The sequence below is a fragment of the Megalops cyprinoides genome, chromosome 2, assembly GCF_013368585.1.
Source record: "Megalops cyprinoides isolate fMegCyp1 chromosome 2, fMegCyp1.pri, whole genome shotgun sequence".
Classification (NCBI taxonomy): Eukaryota; Metazoa; Chordata; class Actinopteri; order Elopiformes; family Megalopidae; genus Megalops; species Megalops cyprinoides.
This window is the reverse complement of record NC_050584.1, coordinates 65,876,212-65,895,492: the sequence shown is the minus strand read 5'-3', so window position 1 is coordinate 65,895,492 and position 19,281 is coordinate 65,876,212. Positions and strand designations below refer to the sequence as shown.

The window sequence follows — 19,281 nt, the reverse complement described above, 5'->3', positions numbered from 1 at the left end:
AAAGTGGGTTGAAGGCTTCCTTTAGTTGTCTATAAATAAAAACCCATCCAGATGTCTGAAGAAGAGTAAAAGATGACCTATCAGACCACATTACTTTCTTCCACAAAAGTCCAAGTTTTGTGCTCATCACTCCAGGTTATGAATTTCTGAATGGCAGAACTACCATAAATATCAGCTTTGTGAAGCTCACAACATTGTTTTTCTTGTGAAACTGAGGGTGCAGCTCCTTCAGCTACCCTTTTCTGTTGGCGCAGCCCCCCAGCCTTTGACTAGGTCGAACTGCAAGGCAGCAGCATTATTTCACCCATAGCTGGGGGAGGGATTGGTATAGGGCCATGTACCAAATACCTTTTGCTGGGTCCCTACTCCTCCAACTGATATGTGTACTGACTGAGGACCTTCTAGGGAATCAAGATGTTTTGAATTTTGGATTTTGAATTTTTTGTGCATTTCTGAAGAATTCCAAAATGAAACTGTGTTCAAATGTTCAAAATCGCATCAAGCTTATAGCACACCTACTGCCAATGGAACATGTGCTTCCTCCCACTGTAGTGTCCTTTAACCTTTACTGTCATTTTCTCTCCAAAGTCACTAGATTGCTAAAGCTCATATTCAGATTAAAGTTGATGTACCTTATGATGCAATTACACCCACAGGACCAAGTTATGGGAAACAATGTAGGAAACACTGGGTACATTTGCTTTTAAAATCAAACCAGTTCATGAAAATAAACATGCCCTTATGTCCACTCTGGTCACCTGCTTGGCCTCTGGTTCTCTGCGGTGAGAATTAATGAGGCACGACACAGAATTCTCACTATACTTTTCAAAAACAGCGTTACAACAAATAAAAATGAATAATTCCAGATAATTAATGAAAAAGACAGAGGGAAGTGCTTTATATAAAACCCTACACAGAGAAAAAGGCACATACTGGCACTCAGGGAGACAAAGGAGACACAAACACCACTTCATCTCCCTGCATCAAGAACACAGACTCTACCAGAAGAGGCTCCATTTTGTGGGATTGTCTGTGAGTGTTACAGACTGCAGTCCTTTTACAGAGAGCTGCTGCTTGCTGGGAAGACTGGGACCAGGGAGAGAGGCGCTGTTTCAGCCAGGTAGGTGCAGAAACTCTCTTTTTTTATGTATCTCTCTAAACTGTAACAAACAGCATAAAAAGCTGTAGAAATACATAATTAATTAGACCACTGATTCTCAATCCTGATCCTGGGGCCCCCCTGCTCTGCACGTTTTCCATCTTTCCCTGCTTGTGACGGAGTGCCGTCACTATGGTTGAGTATGTGCTCTGACTGCCATACCAACGAGCCTGGCTCTTTGGCGTTGCGGTCAAAGACGCATGTTTGGTACCCCGTAGACCCGGGTTCAAGGCCGGGTGGGGTGACTGCTCTCGCCCTTTGCTACAAATGGTGGTAGGAGTGGGATGGCTGGCTGCGAGGCCATCGGAAGCGTGCCTGATGTGTGAGCTGTACGAGGGACCCCCAGGTTAGGTTGACCCCGGTGTGAAGGACCCTAGAGATGGGTGAAGCATGGTGTGAGGGACCCCAGAGATGGGTGAAGCACTGGTGAGTGGGGCACCCTGGGATGGGAGAAGTACGGCACGAGAATGCGTGAGGGACGCCATGGTGTGTGAAGCGCATGGGCGCGCTTCCCGAAGGGGAGGGCAGTGTGACGGAGTGCCGTCACTACGGCTGAGTATGTGCTCTGACTGCCATACCAACGAACCTGGCTCTTTGGCGTCGCGGTCAAAGTTGCATGGTTGGTACCCTGTAGACCCGGGTTCAAGGCTGGGTGGGGTGACTGCTCTCGCCCTTCGCTACACTGCTCTATCTACCTGACTGAACTCATCAGTGGCACTTTTGACTAGCTGAGCACACCTGATTTAATCACTAATTTCAATCAGGTGTGTTTGGAGTAAGGATAGATAGAAGATATGTAGGACAGGGGGGCTCCAGGAGTAGGATTGAGAAATACTGAATTAGATCCAAAATGTAATGTTATTTTTAATAATACATTATATAACATAACTCATTTACTGATAGTGCTGAGTATTAATAAATGATACTGTCTATAGATTAATTATGTCTGTGCTAAATCAATGTAATTGTGGAAGAATCAAACCTGTGCGTTCTGTGTTTGTTAAATGTTTGCATTCAAAGCATTAATTGCTGCATTCAAAATGTTAACTACTGTAGTTAATAATGGAAGAACAAAATAAACCCATGAGGGGTGTGCTTCACTGAATTCAGCCTCAGCATTCCTTGATAGACAGGAAGAGAAGAATAACTTATCTGCTTGTACAAGTAGAGAGGACGGTAAACACCATGAACCAGGAAAACAGACACCAGTCAAACAGCTCTAAGGCACTGCGATCTCGGTTTACCTCCAAACTGCATGAAATGCAGAATCTACAAGGAGGCAGAAGGTAGAAACCACCTGAAAGCTAATTTAAACAGCCACACTTACAGGTTTCTTATTAAACCCGCATTGCAGAAACAGACCCTCTGCATGTAGAGTATGAATGGGAGAGATATGCTGTTGCTGTAGATGGAAGACTACAGATGCAAATGGTACCACTAACAGTTATTTTGGTTGAACATGTGGGGGGACATTAATCATTTCCCACCACACCCTCTCTAAAGCAGAAGCAGAGTTCCCACAATACCTGCAGGGTGTGATCACTTTTAAACATCCCTAATACTCCTGTGCATTCAAAGAAGAGAGGAAAATATCTGTATGTTAAATGCAATGGATAGCTACAATCAGATTAGGAATATTTCTGTTGTTTAGAGAGTGAGAATGAGTGATGAATAAATTATATCATATCGACTGTTAAATATGTGCATAAAAATAGAGCTTTTGTGTAGTATGGAGTACTCCATGGTTTGAGTGATGAAACACGAAACACTGATCTTGAGATACAGATTGCAAAAAAAGGAGTCACAAGTCTGAATTTGTACATGTAGAGTTCAAAATGTTTTTTTTAAAAAGTCATATATTTTAACCAATAGTTTTTGCGCTTTTGCAAATTCCACATAGATGAGTTCCATTTAAAATGATCTGAAGCTTCTGAGAGGTTCAGTCCTACAGCCCAGACCTGGGTTTGAGTCTGAGTCGTACCGTTCAGCAAACAGGGATTCTGCAGTGGCACAGTGTAACTGGCCTCGTTGCGCTGGGGTAGGGAGGGTTATGCTGGCCAGGGTCCCCTCATCACTCCACTCTCTGCACCCTGACTCTGTGAGTCACTCAGATGACTTCAGGGAGATGCACTGATCCTCAGTTCAGTGTTTGCTCCTGTGGTGTGTGGGGATGCCAGCGGTGAGGAGAGCTTAATGTACAGATGGAGACTACAAGCTCATGGGGATAGAGGGGGGAATTCAGAAAAATGAAAAATTAAATGCGTTTCAGAATTGAATGATGATTATTTTTTCTGAGGCAACCATGCTAATTATTATTATTACTACAGAGAACACAGAAGAGTCTGTGAGCCAAGAGGAGAACAGAGAGAGACAGAGAGGGACAGAGATGGCAGCTGGTGGTGTAACCTCCCTTCAGAGTGAGTCTTGATTCTTTGTGACAACAAAAAAATGTCTTAAATCCTTATTACTTTCCATATTAATAATATATTGGTAATACTCTACAATACTAACTCCAATACTAACACTGGTGTATTGATCCTTGGACTGCTGTCAGAGCAGTATATTGTATTGTATATAATGTATATTAACACCACTGCTGAGGAGTGAATTGCGTTCTTTTTCTCTAATAGTGAAGGAACACCGTCTCTCAGAGCTGAGGATTGTGCTGCTGGGGGTGAGATTTGCTGGGAAGAGTTCAGCAGGAAACACCATCCTGGGCAGAGAAGAATTTGAGTCTGGAAGAAAAACTTCACAGTGTGTGAAGAGACAGGGTGAAGTAGCTGGGAGGCAGCTCACTGTGATCGACACACCAGGCTGGTGGACAAATTATACAGTGGAGAGCACTCCAGAGTTGGATAAACAGGAGATTGTGCGCAGTGTGTCTCTGTGTCCCCCAGGACCCCACGCTATCTTCCTGGTCATTAATGTGAGCACATCATTCACAGGAAGACATAGAAGATCAGTGGAGGAACACCTGGAACTTTTCAGTGAGAGAGTCTGGAGACACACTATAGTGCTCTTCACCAAGGGAGACTGGCTGGGAGACACAACCATTGAGCAGCGCATTGAGGCTGAAGGGAAGGCCCTCCAGTGGCTTGTAGAGAAATGTGGGAACAGGTATCATGTTCTCAACAATGAGAACAGGGCTGATGGCACTCAGGTCACAGAGCTGCTGGAGAAGGTAGAGGAGATGGTGGCAGGACATGGTGGCCGTCACTATGAAATGGACAGAAAGCTCTTACAGGAGGTGGAAGAGAAGAGGAGGGCAGTGGAAGAAAGAGCAAAACAGAGGCTGATGAAGTTGCAGAAACAGAAGAAGACTCTCAGAGAGCTTTATAAGGGTGGGTTGATTTTGTCTTTGATACTTAATCTGCATTCATAACTGTGCAATTATGCAATAAGTTATTATATCATCCAGTTTTATTACATTATTGATCGTTAGAAGCTTTAATGAGAACTGTCTCTGTACCACTGTGACATCTACAAACCTGATTGAAAGATCTCAAAAATATTGTTTTGAGTTTAGGAGTGCCAAAAGCTATAAGGTTGTGATTTTCTCCTGCACTTTTGGTAAGAAAGATTGGTTGATATCGGATTGAATGAACAAGCTGATTTTTTATATGATGCAAGCACTCTGCTGAGTTTGTTTGGTTCAATAGGAGAGAAAGAGTCCAGACAATGAGCAGCTTTAAGAGAGATAACAGAGTAAAGGGAGTGGGTTCATTCATTTCATTTTGTTTGTTCTATTTTCTGTTGAAAAAATTGCAAAAATCATTTCTGTTGGTGCCCAAGGGACAGTTAAAATACCGCACACAGCTGTGCATTTGTTAATTTAGCATCAAAATGCAGTTCAGGATTGTGATTTTGTTACACTCAATTGCACTGAAATAATTGGTAATTTTACAGGCCAGAGACAATGTCTACATGTACATTATAACCTTACAATCAAAACCTTATTTGCAGTGACTGCTAGATCTGATAGGAGCACAAAAAATCTGTAACGGCTCAGACAAGGACTCAGTCGCGGACCACGGGAGCTTCGGGTTCCAGGCAGGTTTATTGTTTATTGTAAACAAAGTCGTAGTACAAAGACAAGCAGGGTCGAGGACCAGGCAGGCAGGCTATCAGGCGATTGGGCAAGGCGGCAGGCAGGAACTTGGTTGGGACTCGGGCACGGTCGGAAACCAGGAATCGCACAGACAGAGAAGAAACCGGCGGGGCCGAAACAGGCGAAAAAACACACTGTGACGAACTAGCAAACAAGACAGAAACAAGCAGGGTAGAAACAGGGCTGGGCTGATGAGGGGACTGGAAACAGGTGTGCTGGCAGGCAGGTGGAAATGATCAGGAGGGCGGAGACAGGGCGGAGAGCGGGGCAGGGCTGGAACACAAGGAAAAACAACAAACAAAAGCACATGGACAGGGAAAAAACAAAAACACCACAGCTAGGGAGGCGGAGTACTGACAAAATCTGTCTAGTACATCATCATGGAGTGCAGTCCTAACAGGAAGACTGCTGCTAGCTACGTTCGCCACTCTGTGTACAATTAAAAAACTAGAATGTGCCCAATTTGAAAAAGACTTAAGAGTAATAGTTGACCAAAACTTAACAGGATCTAGGCAGTGTGCTGTAGCAGTCAAAAGGCCAACAGGATGCTGGGATATATAGCCAAAAGTATTGATTATAAATCTAAGGAGGTTATATTGAAATTATACAATTCTTTAGTCAGACCTCACTTGGAATATTGTGCGCAGTTCTGGGCACCGCAATATAAGAAAGATTTTGAGGCTCTTGAAAAAGTTCAAAGGCAACTAAATTAGTTCCTTGCATGAAATATAAAAGCTATGTGGAAAGACTCAAGTTACTTAACCTATTTAGACTTACCAAGAGGAGACTTAGGGGTGATCTATTAGAGGTTTTTAAAGTTAAACGGACTCAATAAGGTTAACAACAATAATTTTTTTAATGTGAGTTTTAGTGTGATATAAGGAAGTATTACTTTACACAAAGAGTTATCAATACATGGAATAGGTTGCCAACTCATGTAGTTGAGGCAGAGACCCTCTGGATTCTCTTTAATTGTAATGGCGAGCTTAGTCGGGATGAATGGCTTGTTCTCATCATAATATGTTCTTATGTTCTTATGTAAAAATTCTGCTTGCCTGATACATAAACATCATTGGGTAATTAAAATGATATATTCAACAATTATATGACATTATCTGTATTTTTTTTACACTCAATTACACTCAAATAATTGAGAACAATTTTGCGGCCAGAGACAATGTCTAAATGTACATCATAACCTTACAAACAAAACCTTATTTGCAGTGACTGCTAGATCTGATAGGAACACAAAAAAATCTATCTCTAGTACATCAGTATAGAGTCCAGTCCTAACAGAAAGACTGTTGACTGCTAGCTAGCTTTGCCACTTTGTTACATGTTCTGTGTTGGACTGGATGACGAACTGTCTCCTTTGCTACATAGCAACAAAAGGACGCTGGTGATGGTCAATGTATGTGTATTTCTGTGTGTGTGTGTGTGTGTACACACACACACACACACACACACACATATATATGTATGAATCACACTCATGATGACAATTAAATAAATTATATTGTTTCTTTCTACCAGGGGACAAACATCGTCTCTCAGAGCTGAGGATTGTGCTGCTGGGGGGGAGACATGCTGGGAAGAGTTCAGCAGGAAACACCATCCTGGGCAGAGAGGAGTTTGAGTCTAGAATAAGAACTGCACAGTGTGTGAAGAGACAGGGTGAAGTAGCTGGGAGGCAGCTCACTGTGATCGACACACCAGGCTGGTGGAGGAATTTCTCTTTGAAGAATACTACAGAGCTGGATAAACAGGAGATTGTGCGCAGTGTGTCTCTGTGTCCCCCAGGACCGCACGCTCTCTTTCTGGTGGTTGATGTGAGTTCATCATTCACAGAAGCACACAGGAGAGCAGTGGAGGAACACCTGGAGCTTCTCAGTAAGAGAGTTTGGAGACACACTATAGTGCTGTTCACCAGGGGAGACTGGCTGGGAGACACAACCATTGAGCAGCACATTCAGACTGAAGGGGAGGCCCTCCAGTGGCTTGTAGAGAAATGTGGGAACAGGTATCATGTTCTCAACAATGAGAAGAGGGCTGATGGCACTCAGGTCACAGAGCTGCTGGAGAAGATAGAGGAGATGGTGGCAGGACATGGTGGCTGTCACTATGAAATGGACAGAATGCTCTTACAGGAGGTGGAAGAGAAGAGGAGGGCAGTGGAAGAAAGAGCGAAACAGAGGCTGATGAAGGTGCAAAAACAGCGGAAGACTCTCAGTGCATGTTTCAAAGGTATCTTCGTCCTCTGTTACACTAACTCTGAATTATTTATTGTGAAATATTTGCATATTATAAACACTGTCATTCAATATGCTGATCACATTTTAATTATGAAGTATAAGTTACTACTGAGTACTACAGGTTGATAGTCATATAGCTGTTCTTCACATACAGTATATCTGTTGTTCTTTTCTCCTGCGTTTCCATTGTGCTGTATACTGAGGTACAGAAACTCTGGTCCCAGGAGCATCAACCCTGAGTGTCTGTGTCCTACACAGTTACAGCACTGACACTCCAGGGAGGCCCTGCTGTTCACTCTAAATGCTCACTGTGTTTAGATCAGCCTCTATTGAGAGACTCTGATCAGAGCTCTGAGTGTGAGGTCCTGATGGTTCTCTCAGCTGAGCAAACCACCCTTCTGAGAGCCAGGTGGTCCCGCTTGGAGGCGCTCACCATCCAGGTGGTGATGCTCCCACTCAGGGTGCTCTTTATAGTGCAGGTGTAAAAGTTCTTGAGCACCTTGAGTGGGAGTTTGAAATGCCTGAGTCTCCGTAGATGGTAGAGGCGCTGGCGGGCTTTCTTCACCGGGGTGTTGATGTGACAGGACCAGGAGAGGTCCTGGGAGATGTGAACAGCCAGGTATTTGAAATTGTCCACCCTCTCTACCTGGGCCCTCTTTATGCTGAGAGGTTGGAGGTCCCTCTGCTGCTTTCTGCCAAAGTCCACTATCATCTCCTCGGTTTTGCCAACATTCAGCGAGAGGTTGTTCTGCTCACTCCAATCCACTAGCTGTTTGACCTTGGATCGGTAGGCAGACTCATCGTTGTTTGAGATGAGGCCCACCACTGCTGTGTCATCGGCAAACTTGATTATGATGCTGAAGACTGAAGTGGCCACACAGTCATTGGTGTACAAGGAGTACAGCAGGGGGCTCAGCACGCATCCTTGAGGGGCTCCGGTATTGAGGATGAGGGGAGTTGACACATGGTGGCCCACTTGTACCACCTGTGGTCTGCCGATCAGAAAGTTGAGGATCCACCTGCACAGCGAAGGGTGCAGGCCAAGATCACACAGTTTAGGGATCAGCCTGGGGGGGACTATGGTGTTAAACGCTGAGTTATAGTCAATAAACAGCAGTCTAACATCCCCTCTTGGTGTCCAGATGAGCCAGGGTGGTGTAAAGTATGCGGGCTATGGCATCGTCTACTATTGCTACAATTATGGCGCAATTTAGTTAGCTCTGTGTAATTCTCCATCTGCACACCCTACCTCTCAAAAAAACTGACGGTCTTGTATTTATACAGCATGATACATTTATTTAAGTGAAGTAAATAGGTCAATATTTTGTGATATGCACCCAGTGACCTGTCCTGTCTCAGTAACAGCTCTGTCCTGCAGAGGGCAGCAGGGAGCCAGGGAGGAATCCTGCAGGCAAAGGGTGCAGACCAGGACAGCAGTCCTCATTGGAGGCACTCAAGCAAAAGCAGAATCACATACACACAGTACCAAAAACATCATGAAATCATTCACGGGGTGGATCATTTAAAATTTAGAAATTTCAAAGGAAAAATCAGCCCACTGTTATGGTAATGTTCTCTTTTCTCATAGATATAAATGCACAGCCCTCCTGGCTGAATTCCAAATTGTTAATCATGAATTCACTGCTGTACCACATGATTCCACCCTTAGAGACAGCAGCTCATTTCAGAGCTGAATGTGTTTTAACACTCCTGATGAGGAATAAATCGTGTTTTTGAGTGCTTTGATTCTTAAGGACTCAAAAACTTTGTAAAACCTTGTTTTACTGTCAATATTAGGAATGCAATTGCTAATACATAGCAATATAAACACTAGCGTATTGATCATTTACTGAAATAATTGTATGTTAGCATTCCTAATATGGACTCTGTTGTTTCTCTCTAAAAGTGAAGGAACATCATCTCTCAGAGTCGAGGATTGTGCTGCTTGGAGGGAGACATGCTGGGAAGAGTTCGGCAGGAAACACCATCCTGGGCAGAGAGGAGTTTGAGTCTGGAATAAGAACTGCACAGTGTGTGAAGAGACAGGGTGAAGTAGCTGGGAGGCAGCTCACTGTGATCGACACACCAGGCTGGAGGAGGAATAATTCTGTGAAGAAAACTCCAGAGCTGGATAAACAGGAGATTGTGCGCAGTGTGTCTCTGTGTCCCCCAGGACCCTACGCTCTCTTCCTGGTCGTTAATGTGAGCTCATCATTCACAGAGACATACAGAAGATCAGTGGAGGAACACCTGGAGCTTCTCAGTGAGAGAGTCTGGAGACACACTATAGTGCTGTTCACCTACGGAGATTGGCTGGGAGACACAACCATTGAGCAGCGCATTGAGGCTGAAGGGAAGGCCCTCCAGTGGCTTGTAGAGAAATGTGGGAACAGGTATCATGTTCTCAACAATGAGAACAGGGCTGATGGCACTCAGGTCACAGAGCTGCTGGAGAAGGTAGAGGAGATGGTGGCAGGACATGGTGGCTGTCACTATGAAATGGACAGAATGCTCTTACAGGAGGTGAAAGAGAAGAGGAGGGCAGTGGAAGAAAGAGCGAAACAGAGGCTGATGAAGGTGCAGAAACACAGGAAGACTCTCAGGGCACTTTTCCAAGGTGTGTTTATTTTCTCTTTCACACATGAATTTCAGTGTTTTAACCATTTGTCATACCATGCTGCCATTATCAAGGTAATATACACTAGACTATTTTAAGTTGTGCCTGAGCAACATTAGGAATGGATTATTATACAATTCTCTACTTTCTGTTATAATCCTGGTGTTATTGAGGCTTATATTCAGAGCTTCTGCTGTTTGTCAGCTTAAATGGAGGAAGTTTGCTGCACATAGAGGTTCTCCATTTTCTAAAATGTATGCTGTTCCTATAGTACAGCTGATATTGCATTCTACCTGTAGTTTGATTGAATGGATCTCCTGATGGTGGCATTGATGACATTGTTGACTACATGGTGCTGTGGATGCAGTTAATGTGAACTCACAGACAGCAGAATTGACAGCTGACTGGGAAACAGACCTCCCTCACAGTGTGCCGGAATGACCCAGTGCTATAGAGGGACAAGGAATCCATCACCTTGATAGCAACAAGTGGGGAATATATGCATGGGATCAGCCATCAATCATATAGCTGAATACCCATTGTAAAATGGATGATGTTTAGCCATTTTATAACTCACACTTGATTCTTCCTTAATAGTCTGCTGCAGCCAGTTTATCATTCTTGTTGGGAGGCCTGTCTAACTGGAACTGTATTAATATTGTGCTTGGCTGTCTATGTTTCAGCATTTTGCCCACTGTTTGTTGGATTAACTATTTATTGAGAGCTATTTTCTACATTTTTTGTTTCATTACGTCTGATTGGGGATTGACCACAGTTAGTTTAGATTTTTTTAACTCCAGGTTGAATACAGCCCCTACTGTCATTGAAATCATTAACAATGTTAATTAACACTTGGTGTTCGAACCATATTTCATATTTATTGAAATAAATATGTCTTTCATATTTTACAATTAGTGTTGATTATTAACCCCCTGTCAGGGAAGATACTGCAGTGTTCTTCACTCTCCTATGGAGGTAAAAGATCTTTGCATTTCAGAGTTGAAATTTTATGTGTTTTGAATACTGTAACACATTATCGCCAGTTTAGAGTTCTTTTCAATTATTAAAAATTAAACATTGCATTAAATAGATTTCAATGGCATTTTTTCAGTTATTTGCAGATAAAGCTGAAAAATGCCAGCTCTACATATAAACCATACAAACTACACTTAAAATTCAGCCAAAGCAACAGCATATGGGAAGACAAGATCTGCACTGCATGTGAAGGGTATCATTACCCTCCATGACCACACTACTATTCTACGCCGCTCCACACTTACACAGAGCAGCTCATCTTACAGCTGACTGTTTTTTTCACAGATGATGAGAAATAATAAATTGTGATTTATTTTATTTCTTTCTCTCTTACAGAAGGGGAACACCGTCTCTCAGAGCTGAGGATTGTGCTGCTGGGGTGGAGACATGCTGGGAAGAGTTCAGCAGGAAACACCATCCTGGGCAGAGAGGAGTTTGAGTCTGAAATAAGAACTGCACAGTGTGTGAAAAGACAGGCTGAAGTAGCTGGGAGGCAGATCACTGTGATCGACACACCAAGCTGGAGGAGGAATAATTCTGTGAAGAAAACTCCAGAGCTGGATAAACAGGAGATTGTGCGCAGTGTGTCTCTGTGTCCCCCAGGACCCTCCGCTCTCTTCCTGGTTATTAATGTGAGCTCTTCACTCACAGAAACACACAGGAGATCAGTGGAGGAACACCTGGAGCTTCTCAGTGAGAGAGTCTGGAGACACACTATAGTGCTGTTCACCTGGGGAGACTGGCTGGGAGACACAACCATTGAGCAGCACATTGAGGCTGAAGGGAAGGCCCTCCAGTGGCTTGTAGAGAAATGTGGGAGCAGGTATCATGTTCTCAACAATAAGAACAGGGCTGATGGCACTCAGGTCACAGAGCTGCTGGAGAAGATAGAGGAGATGGTAGCCAGAAACAGGGGCAGTCACTTCACCATATTGGACAGAGAAGGAAGTGAATTAAGCTTGAGAAAGAATCTTGAAGAGGAATGGAGCAGAAGAGAGGAGGAGCTGATAGAGAGGATGTCGAAGGTGGTGGTCCGCTCAGAGACAGAGGGATCCACTCTGCCAGTCAGGAAGAGGAGGGGCAGCATGGAGCGTCATCCCCCCACTAGTGAGTTTGGGTCTTTATCTTTCTATAGATCACATTTCACAACATTTACAATTCAGCCGGACAGGAACAGCTTGATCACCCCTTCCTCACTTTGTACTCATTAAACATTAAAACAAAGATTTTAACTTATTAATTGTTAACTGTGAACAATTATTTCAATTGTAACTGGTTTGTTTGATGTACAGTTAACAGTTGTGAAGGTTTACCTATATGTCACTAATCTAATTTACTGTATGTCTTATACTCCTTCCTTTGTGTGAAAATGATGGGACTGTAGCTCCACTGAGAAAAGCAATAATTAAACAACAATTATGAGAAAACACATTTAACATACACTTCCTAATCTGAGTGAAGATGGTTAGCATATATTAGAAATACACTGTAGGCTGTACACTGTAGTACACTGTAGCAGGCATCAGTGTACAGGTGAGATCCTTGTGTTTGCAGAGCAGCTTAAGATCCCTGTGGGGAAATCTGTGAATACAGTACTGTGCTGAACATAGGCTGAAGCACACTTAATGTAATATAAAATCTGAGAAAACGGAGTGTTGTAAATACTCAAAACCATGAATGTACAATGAATGAACAGAGAGGCCCTCCTACACAATGACTCATTGTCTCAGGGATATTATTTGCCAATTTGTTAGGGAATATATTTGCATAGTGTCTCTGTGAATGCAATATATTATAACTTGCATTGTAACAGGGCTTGTTGTTGCTGTTCTTGTGTTACAGTGAGTAGCAGGACTCCAGCCCCCTCTGAAGCAGGCAGCTCTGTGTGGGATGAAGAATTGGCTCATAAATCGGTCAGAGAGAAGGTGTCATGGTGGCTGAGAAAGACTCAGCCAGAGAGCTCAGCATCATCTGGATATGGAACAGGGAGCTCTGTACTGAGTGAGACAGAGATGTCTGACCTGATGAAACTGGAAGAGGACAGTGATGCTGACACTCTGGAGGGTGACATGGACTAAACGCTGCTTTCCACTGCCACCATGTGGTAGTTTGTATAACTACTACATAACCTGTAGAATACAAAAACGTAAAAACAACATGAACTGAAGCTTTCATTTGTGGATTTGGAAATGAGGCGCTCCCAGCGTTAAGCACCATTCCAGTCTGTAGTCATCAGTATGAAGTGGCTCAACATCAGCCCTGAAAAAAGCCTGTGATGAAGGGAAAATCTACAGGAGCCCAGAAAGGACATCCCAGAAACCACCACAAGCATCTTACAAACTCCCTCAAATGTCTACGAGATCTAAGAGCTCTATATTTATGCTTCCTGAGAAAAAAGTCCCCAGACTGAGTAACTGAAGAGCTCAGATAGCAACACAGTTTCCCTCAGGAGCAGCAGGCAGAGTGAGCTCTCATTCACCTCCAAGCCAGATTCATACTGTGATACTGTGAAAATGATAAAAAATAAAACAAACTGTGTATTAATAGTTTAAGTGAAACACTGGATTTGTAAACTGTGTCACAGTGCCTCCTTTTTCTGTCATCAGAAGGGAAATTTAGAGAATTAATGGGTTTTTTGACCTCATAGATCACATGGTTTAGTTCTGATCAGTGATTTGTCAGCTACATAAGGGTCTGCTTTTACTGAGTTGTCCGACATTTTTTTGTACAGGCATGTTACCTAACCATATTCAGCAACCTAGCAACTGTTCGTCAGGAAGAACATATCCTCATATTCCGCAAATCTGAGATCAGAGACAAGCAAGCCATATGCTATTCAAGAACTACAAAGTTAAAAGAAAAATGCAGTAATTGCTTTCTTCTTTAAAGTCCCAGTTAAGATAGCAACGTGCACTTCATTCAACAGTCTCAGCAATTAGATAGATGTGAAAAATACATGTATTTCTCAAATTCAAAGAAAATATTTTGAGCCATTTTTTACGCAACTGTTTTATTGAAGTATATTCAATCTGCATCTAACAACAATTTAAATAAATTCAGTGTTTAAGAATAAAAGTATTTTTCAATAAAAGTAAATGAAAAATGCAGAGTGGCTACTAATTATCAATAATGTTCATACACTGGACACAACACTGAAACCCTGTAACTGTGGAACAACAGTGGACACAAAAATGCATCTCAGTGGATAGCCACAGAATGCATATTAGCTTCCATGATTTGCATGAATCGAAAAAAAAAAAATGGCTGATATTGGTTGGGAAAGATTAAGCTAAGTACATAGATTCCTCTACACCAACAAGCTAGTCTGCATTTACTTCACTTTTTAGAAGGTTTGCTTACCTCTACCTGCTGATGGAAACACACAATCCCTCAATTTCCTCACATATATGGCAGTAATAGTGGGCTCCCTGGTTGCCATTGTGCCACTATGCAAACGCTGCTGTCTCCTGTGGAAGTTTATCATTATTGCCCCACAGCTACAATCACAGCTAGGTGGCGCTGTGGAATCCTGAAGTGTTGAACTAAACCACGATGACACACTTTCTAAACTCAGCCCTGACTTTCTCTGCTGGAAGCCATGCATATGATGTGCCAGGTTTACTTGCAGAAAACTCATCCAAAAAAACGTGTCAGTATTTGACATGACCTAGTTCCTATATGCTTATCCACCACCACACACATCACAATTAAATTGTTCACAGTCCAATAAGTTTTACATGTTGTTCATAATTTCTGAGGAATATGTTATAACAAACAAGAATGGAATAGTATATTTTTACATGTTAAGTCTGCTGTTCTTGAGCTTATTGGATCCATCCTTCCTCTATTATAAAGTATATAAACAAATTTAGATACTGACCTGAATCAAACTGACTGTTGATGACCATTTATTACTTAAATTGTGAAGTGGAAACCAGACATCATTGAGTGAATACTGTGACTAGAAAAATCAGTGTTTCCCAATTTATTTTTTTAAAAATTACCTACTCATTGAAGCAATGGTACCTATGTAGCCAGCTATAGCAAAAAGCAAATGCATGTACCTCACTGTAGTAAATCAATAGTTCATGTGCCAACTATTTAACCAGGCCTTACAATAACAGGCCTTTATGGGAGTTAGTGGGCTGTTTGAATGTTGGATTTTGCTGGACTTTAATTCATACAGTGCAGGAGCAGGGAGCACAGAGCTACTGATGCTGAAAGCAGTGTGTTACCAACTTCTGCAACATCCATCTGAGGACTGAGCAGCTGTGGAGCTTCCAGCTGGAGTTTCAGAGTTTCCACACCATCCTGCGAGGTGCTCTCAGGTTCTGGAAGATCCTGTGTGGTGTTTCCCAGTTGCTCCACATCCAGCTGGAGTTTCAGAGCTTCCACACCATCCTGCGAGGTGCTCTCAGGTTCTGGAACATCCTGTGTGGTGTTTCCCAGTTGCTCCACATCCAGCTGGAGTTTCAGAGCTTCCACACCATCCTGCGAGGTGCTCTCAGGTTCTGGAAGATCCTGTGTGGTGTTTCCCAGTTGCTCTACAACCAGCTGGAGTTTCAGAGCTTCCACACCATCCTGCGAGGTGCTCTCAGGTTCTGGAAGATCCTGTGTGGTGTTTCCCAGTTGATCCATGCAGCTGGAGGTCGTCTTTCTCAACAACATCCAGCAGGGGGCTCACTATCTCAGAACCATGGTGCTGGTATCGCTCCATCTCCATCACATGAGCCCGGCGTTCGACACGCTCTGTCTTTGGTGTTATGTTTTCTTCCTCCTCTTCCAGCAGTACTGTTGGGCCGGTGTTTAGAGAGGCATTGAGAGCTGAAGAAGGTGCTGACAGCACTGGCCATGTCCTTGTTTCTCACACTCAGGGCCCTCCTCAGAGAGTCAGGGGAGCCCATCTGTCTGAGCAGGTCCCTGTGCAGCGCCACCACCATGCTGGCTGTAGTGGGCCAGCAGTATTGGACCTGCACTGCCTGTGCTGCCTGGTCTCTGGCAGCACTCATCTGTGGGACATCCTGCAGCGCGGTCACCACTGCACTCACTGCGAACACACTCAGCCATCTGCTGGGCAGATTCCCACCAGAGTCGCCCTGCTGGTCAGCCATTATGGTCTGGAGCAGGCCAGTGACCTTCTCCACCATTCCCTCAGACAGACAGGGTGGGCAATAGAGGGGCAGGTGAGTGTGTGTGTTCTTACCCTGTAGGTGGGGGAGCACTCAGAGTGCTGTGTACTACTCAGTCATGTGTACCTGCAGAGGGGCATCTCAGGTCAGCGGAGGGACCCAGCTCAGGTGTCTTAATGGCTTGGAGAATGTCAGAATTTGCGGGGAAAGGACCCAGGCAAAAAAGCAATTCTTTAATGACAAGTCCAAAAATCACAAGCAAAATCAGTCAGAAACACAGTCCAAGTCAATAACCAAAAAGCCAATGGATAACAGGCAACATCCAAAAACAGCAGGCAAAAGAGAAGTCTGGAGCAGGCAAAGACAGTTACAGGCAGAGACAGAGCAGGCTAACAAACAACCAGCGGGAAAAAAACGGCACGATACTGAGACGTAGGCGGAGGTCCTGACACAGAAGGGTTAGGGTCACAGTTAGGGTTAGTTATTGCAAAGGGGGGGAATGAAGCATCAGCCTTCTGTCCAGCCTTCATCCTTCAATGATTGAATTTATTGATAATGGTAATCATATGCTCCTTCAAAGGGAGGTGGCTGCAACTTCAGTTTTTGACTGTCCTGCTCAAAGGTTTTTAGATGCCTAATATTCACTCACAACAAGTGAGTGAAGTGAGTGAACATGCATAAAAGTAGAACACTACAAAGAAAAAAGGCACACTCAATGAAACATGGGTCACAAACACTTTCAGTTTCTCTTCCTCCATTTGCATTAAGAACACAGACTCTAACTGAAGAGACTCCATTTTGTGGGATTGTCTGTGAGTGTTACAGACCGCAGTGCTTTTACAGAGAGCTGCTGCATGCTGGGAAGACTGGGACCAGGGAGAGAGGTTTTGTTTCAGCCAGGTATGTTTGGAATTTTTTATTCCCAATGACTGGGATGTGAAACTAGCAGATTTAAAGGTTTTAATGTGATTCAAGAAGAATTGAATATAGAATCCAGATTTGGGCAGATATCTGACACAGAAGCCCTTAAAAAGTACAGAGATGGATAATAACACAGCTATCAAGCATAAAAGTTATGAATACAGAAAAGATTTTAGTCATGTCCAAAATGAAAGTCTTGGCACGTAAACTTAGGTTTTCACATTTTAAAATGGATAAATTGGTGAGAAGATATTTAACATCAGCGAATTTGGCATCATAACAAGAGGGCAAAGGTGGAAATTAGTTAGACGTTAATTGCACACTGACAGAAGGAGGAATTCTTTCACTCAGAGAGTCATAAATGCATGCGATTTATGATGATGATTATGATGATGCTGCCGTTCCTGGTGTGGACCGATCACAAGAATCTGGAATACATCAGGTCAACAAAGTGCCTGAACCCTCGACCACCCCGCTGGTCCCTGTTTTTCTCCTGATTCGACTTCACCCTGTCTTACTGTACCAAGAACCGTAAGCCAGCCGCTCTTTCCCGTCAGTTCGCCCCTGCCGAGGAGACCGAGGAGCCCAGCACCATCCTGCCCGCCCGATGTATCGTCAGGGCGGCGCACTGGGACATCGAGACCACCGTCCGCACCGCACTCCGGGCCTGTCCCCCTAACCGTCTCTTTGTTCCCCGGTCTGCTCGTCCCCAGGTCCTGCAGTGGGGGCACTCATGCAGACTCGCCTGCCATCCCGGTGCTCGTCGCACCACGGCGTTCATCGGTCAACGATTCTGGTGGCCCACCATGGCGAAGGACATCCGGAGCTTCGTAGCCACCTGCTCGGTCTGTGCCCAGAACAAAACTACCACCCAACCACCCGCTAGCCTGCTGCAACCCATGCCCGTTCCCAGACGACCCTGGTCTCACATCGCCCTCGACTTTGTCACCGGTCTGTCCCCGTCTGATGGTAACACCACCATCCTCACTGTCGTAGACCGCTTTTCCAAAGCTATTCACTTTATTCCGCTGCCGAAACTGCCCTCCGCCAACAAGACAGCCCAGTTACTTGTTAACCATGTGTTCCGTCTGCACGGTTTGCCCACCGACGTCATGTCCTACTGGGGTCCCCAGTTCACCTCTCATTTCTGGAAGGCTTTTTGCAGGCTACTGGGCACCACTGTCAGTCTGTCGTCCAGCTTCCACCCCCAGTCCAACGGTCAGACCGAGCGGGCGAATCAACAACTGGAGACGGTGCTGCGATGCCTGACATCCCAGGAGCCCGCAGCGTGGAGCCAGCACCTTCCCTGGGTGGAGTATGTTATAAACTCCCTACCCTCTGCATCCACGGGTCTGTCCCCCTTCCAGTGCTGTGTGGGCTACCAGCCGCCCCTGTTCCCAGCCCAGGAGGAGGAGGTCGGCGTCCCCTCCCCTCCCGTAAGCTGGCTCCTCGCTTTATCAGCCACTTTCCGATTGCCAAGGCGATCGGCCCCGCAGCGGTTCGGCTCAAGCTCCCGCTCTCCCTCCGGCGCATCCATCCTACCTTCCACATCTCCAAGATCAAGCCCATCGTCCGCAGCCATCTCTGCCCTGCTCCCCAGGCTCCTCCGCCGCTTCGCCTGATCGACGGAGCGGAGGCTTACACCGTGCGCCGTCTGCTTAAGGTTTGGCACCCTGGTTCACCCGCTGTGATGATGGGGCGTTCGTGGGGGGGGGTTGGGGTGCTGTCAGTGCTCCCGCCCCCTAGCTGTGGTGTTTTTGTTTTTCCCTGTCCATGTGCTTTTGTTTTCCTTGTGTTCTAGCCCTTTCCGTTTTCGACCTGCCCGTTTTTCGACCTGATTGCTGCCTGCCGCTCTGCCCTGTTCGCCCGATATCTCTGCCTGCCCGGTGTTCGACCCTGCCTGTTCCGGTTTACCTGTACCTGGATGTACCCTCAGACTGCCTCTCTGGTTTTGGCCCTGCTTGTGAACTGTTTACAATCTTGCTTGCACTTTCATTAAATCTGCAAGGAAACCGACGCACCTGTGGTCTGCGACTGAGTCCTTGCCTGAGCCCTGACAG

General features: G+C 44.7%; 3 protein-coding genes across 3 annotated transcripts in view; all 3 read left to right on the top strand.

Moving 5' to 3' along the window:
- The window catches only part of LOC118773618, a 34,616-nt gene extending 21,367 nt beyond the window's left edge, over positions 1–13,249 (top strand). Inside the window, 4 exon segments of the mRNA XM_036522634.1 lie at positions 3,790–4,500; positions 6,801–7,496; positions 11,508–12,278; positions 13,014–13,249. Of these exon segments, the coding sequence (XP_036378527.1) occupies positions 3,790–4,500; positions 6,801–7,496; positions 11,508–12,278; positions 13,014–13,249 (2,414 nt within the window).
- The window catches only part of LOC118773258 (NACHT, LRR and PYD domains-containing protein 12-like), a 104,503-nt gene that overhangs the window by 34,994 nt on the left and 50,228 nt on the right, over positions 1–19,281 (top strand). The gene's annotated exons all lie outside the window — the stretch shown is intronic.
- Positions 18,028–19,281, top strand: part of LOC118773609 — a gene marked incomplete at its 3' end in the record, with an annotated part of 47,044 nt that continues 45,790 nt past the window's right edge. Inside the window, exons 1-2 of the mRNA XM_036522622.1 lie at positions 18,028–18,353; positions 18,683–18,884. Of these exons, the coding sequence (XP_036378515.1) occupies positions 18,028–18,353; positions 18,683–18,884 (528 nt within the window). The remainder of the gene's footprint in view (positions 18,354–18,682; positions 18,885–19,281) is intronic.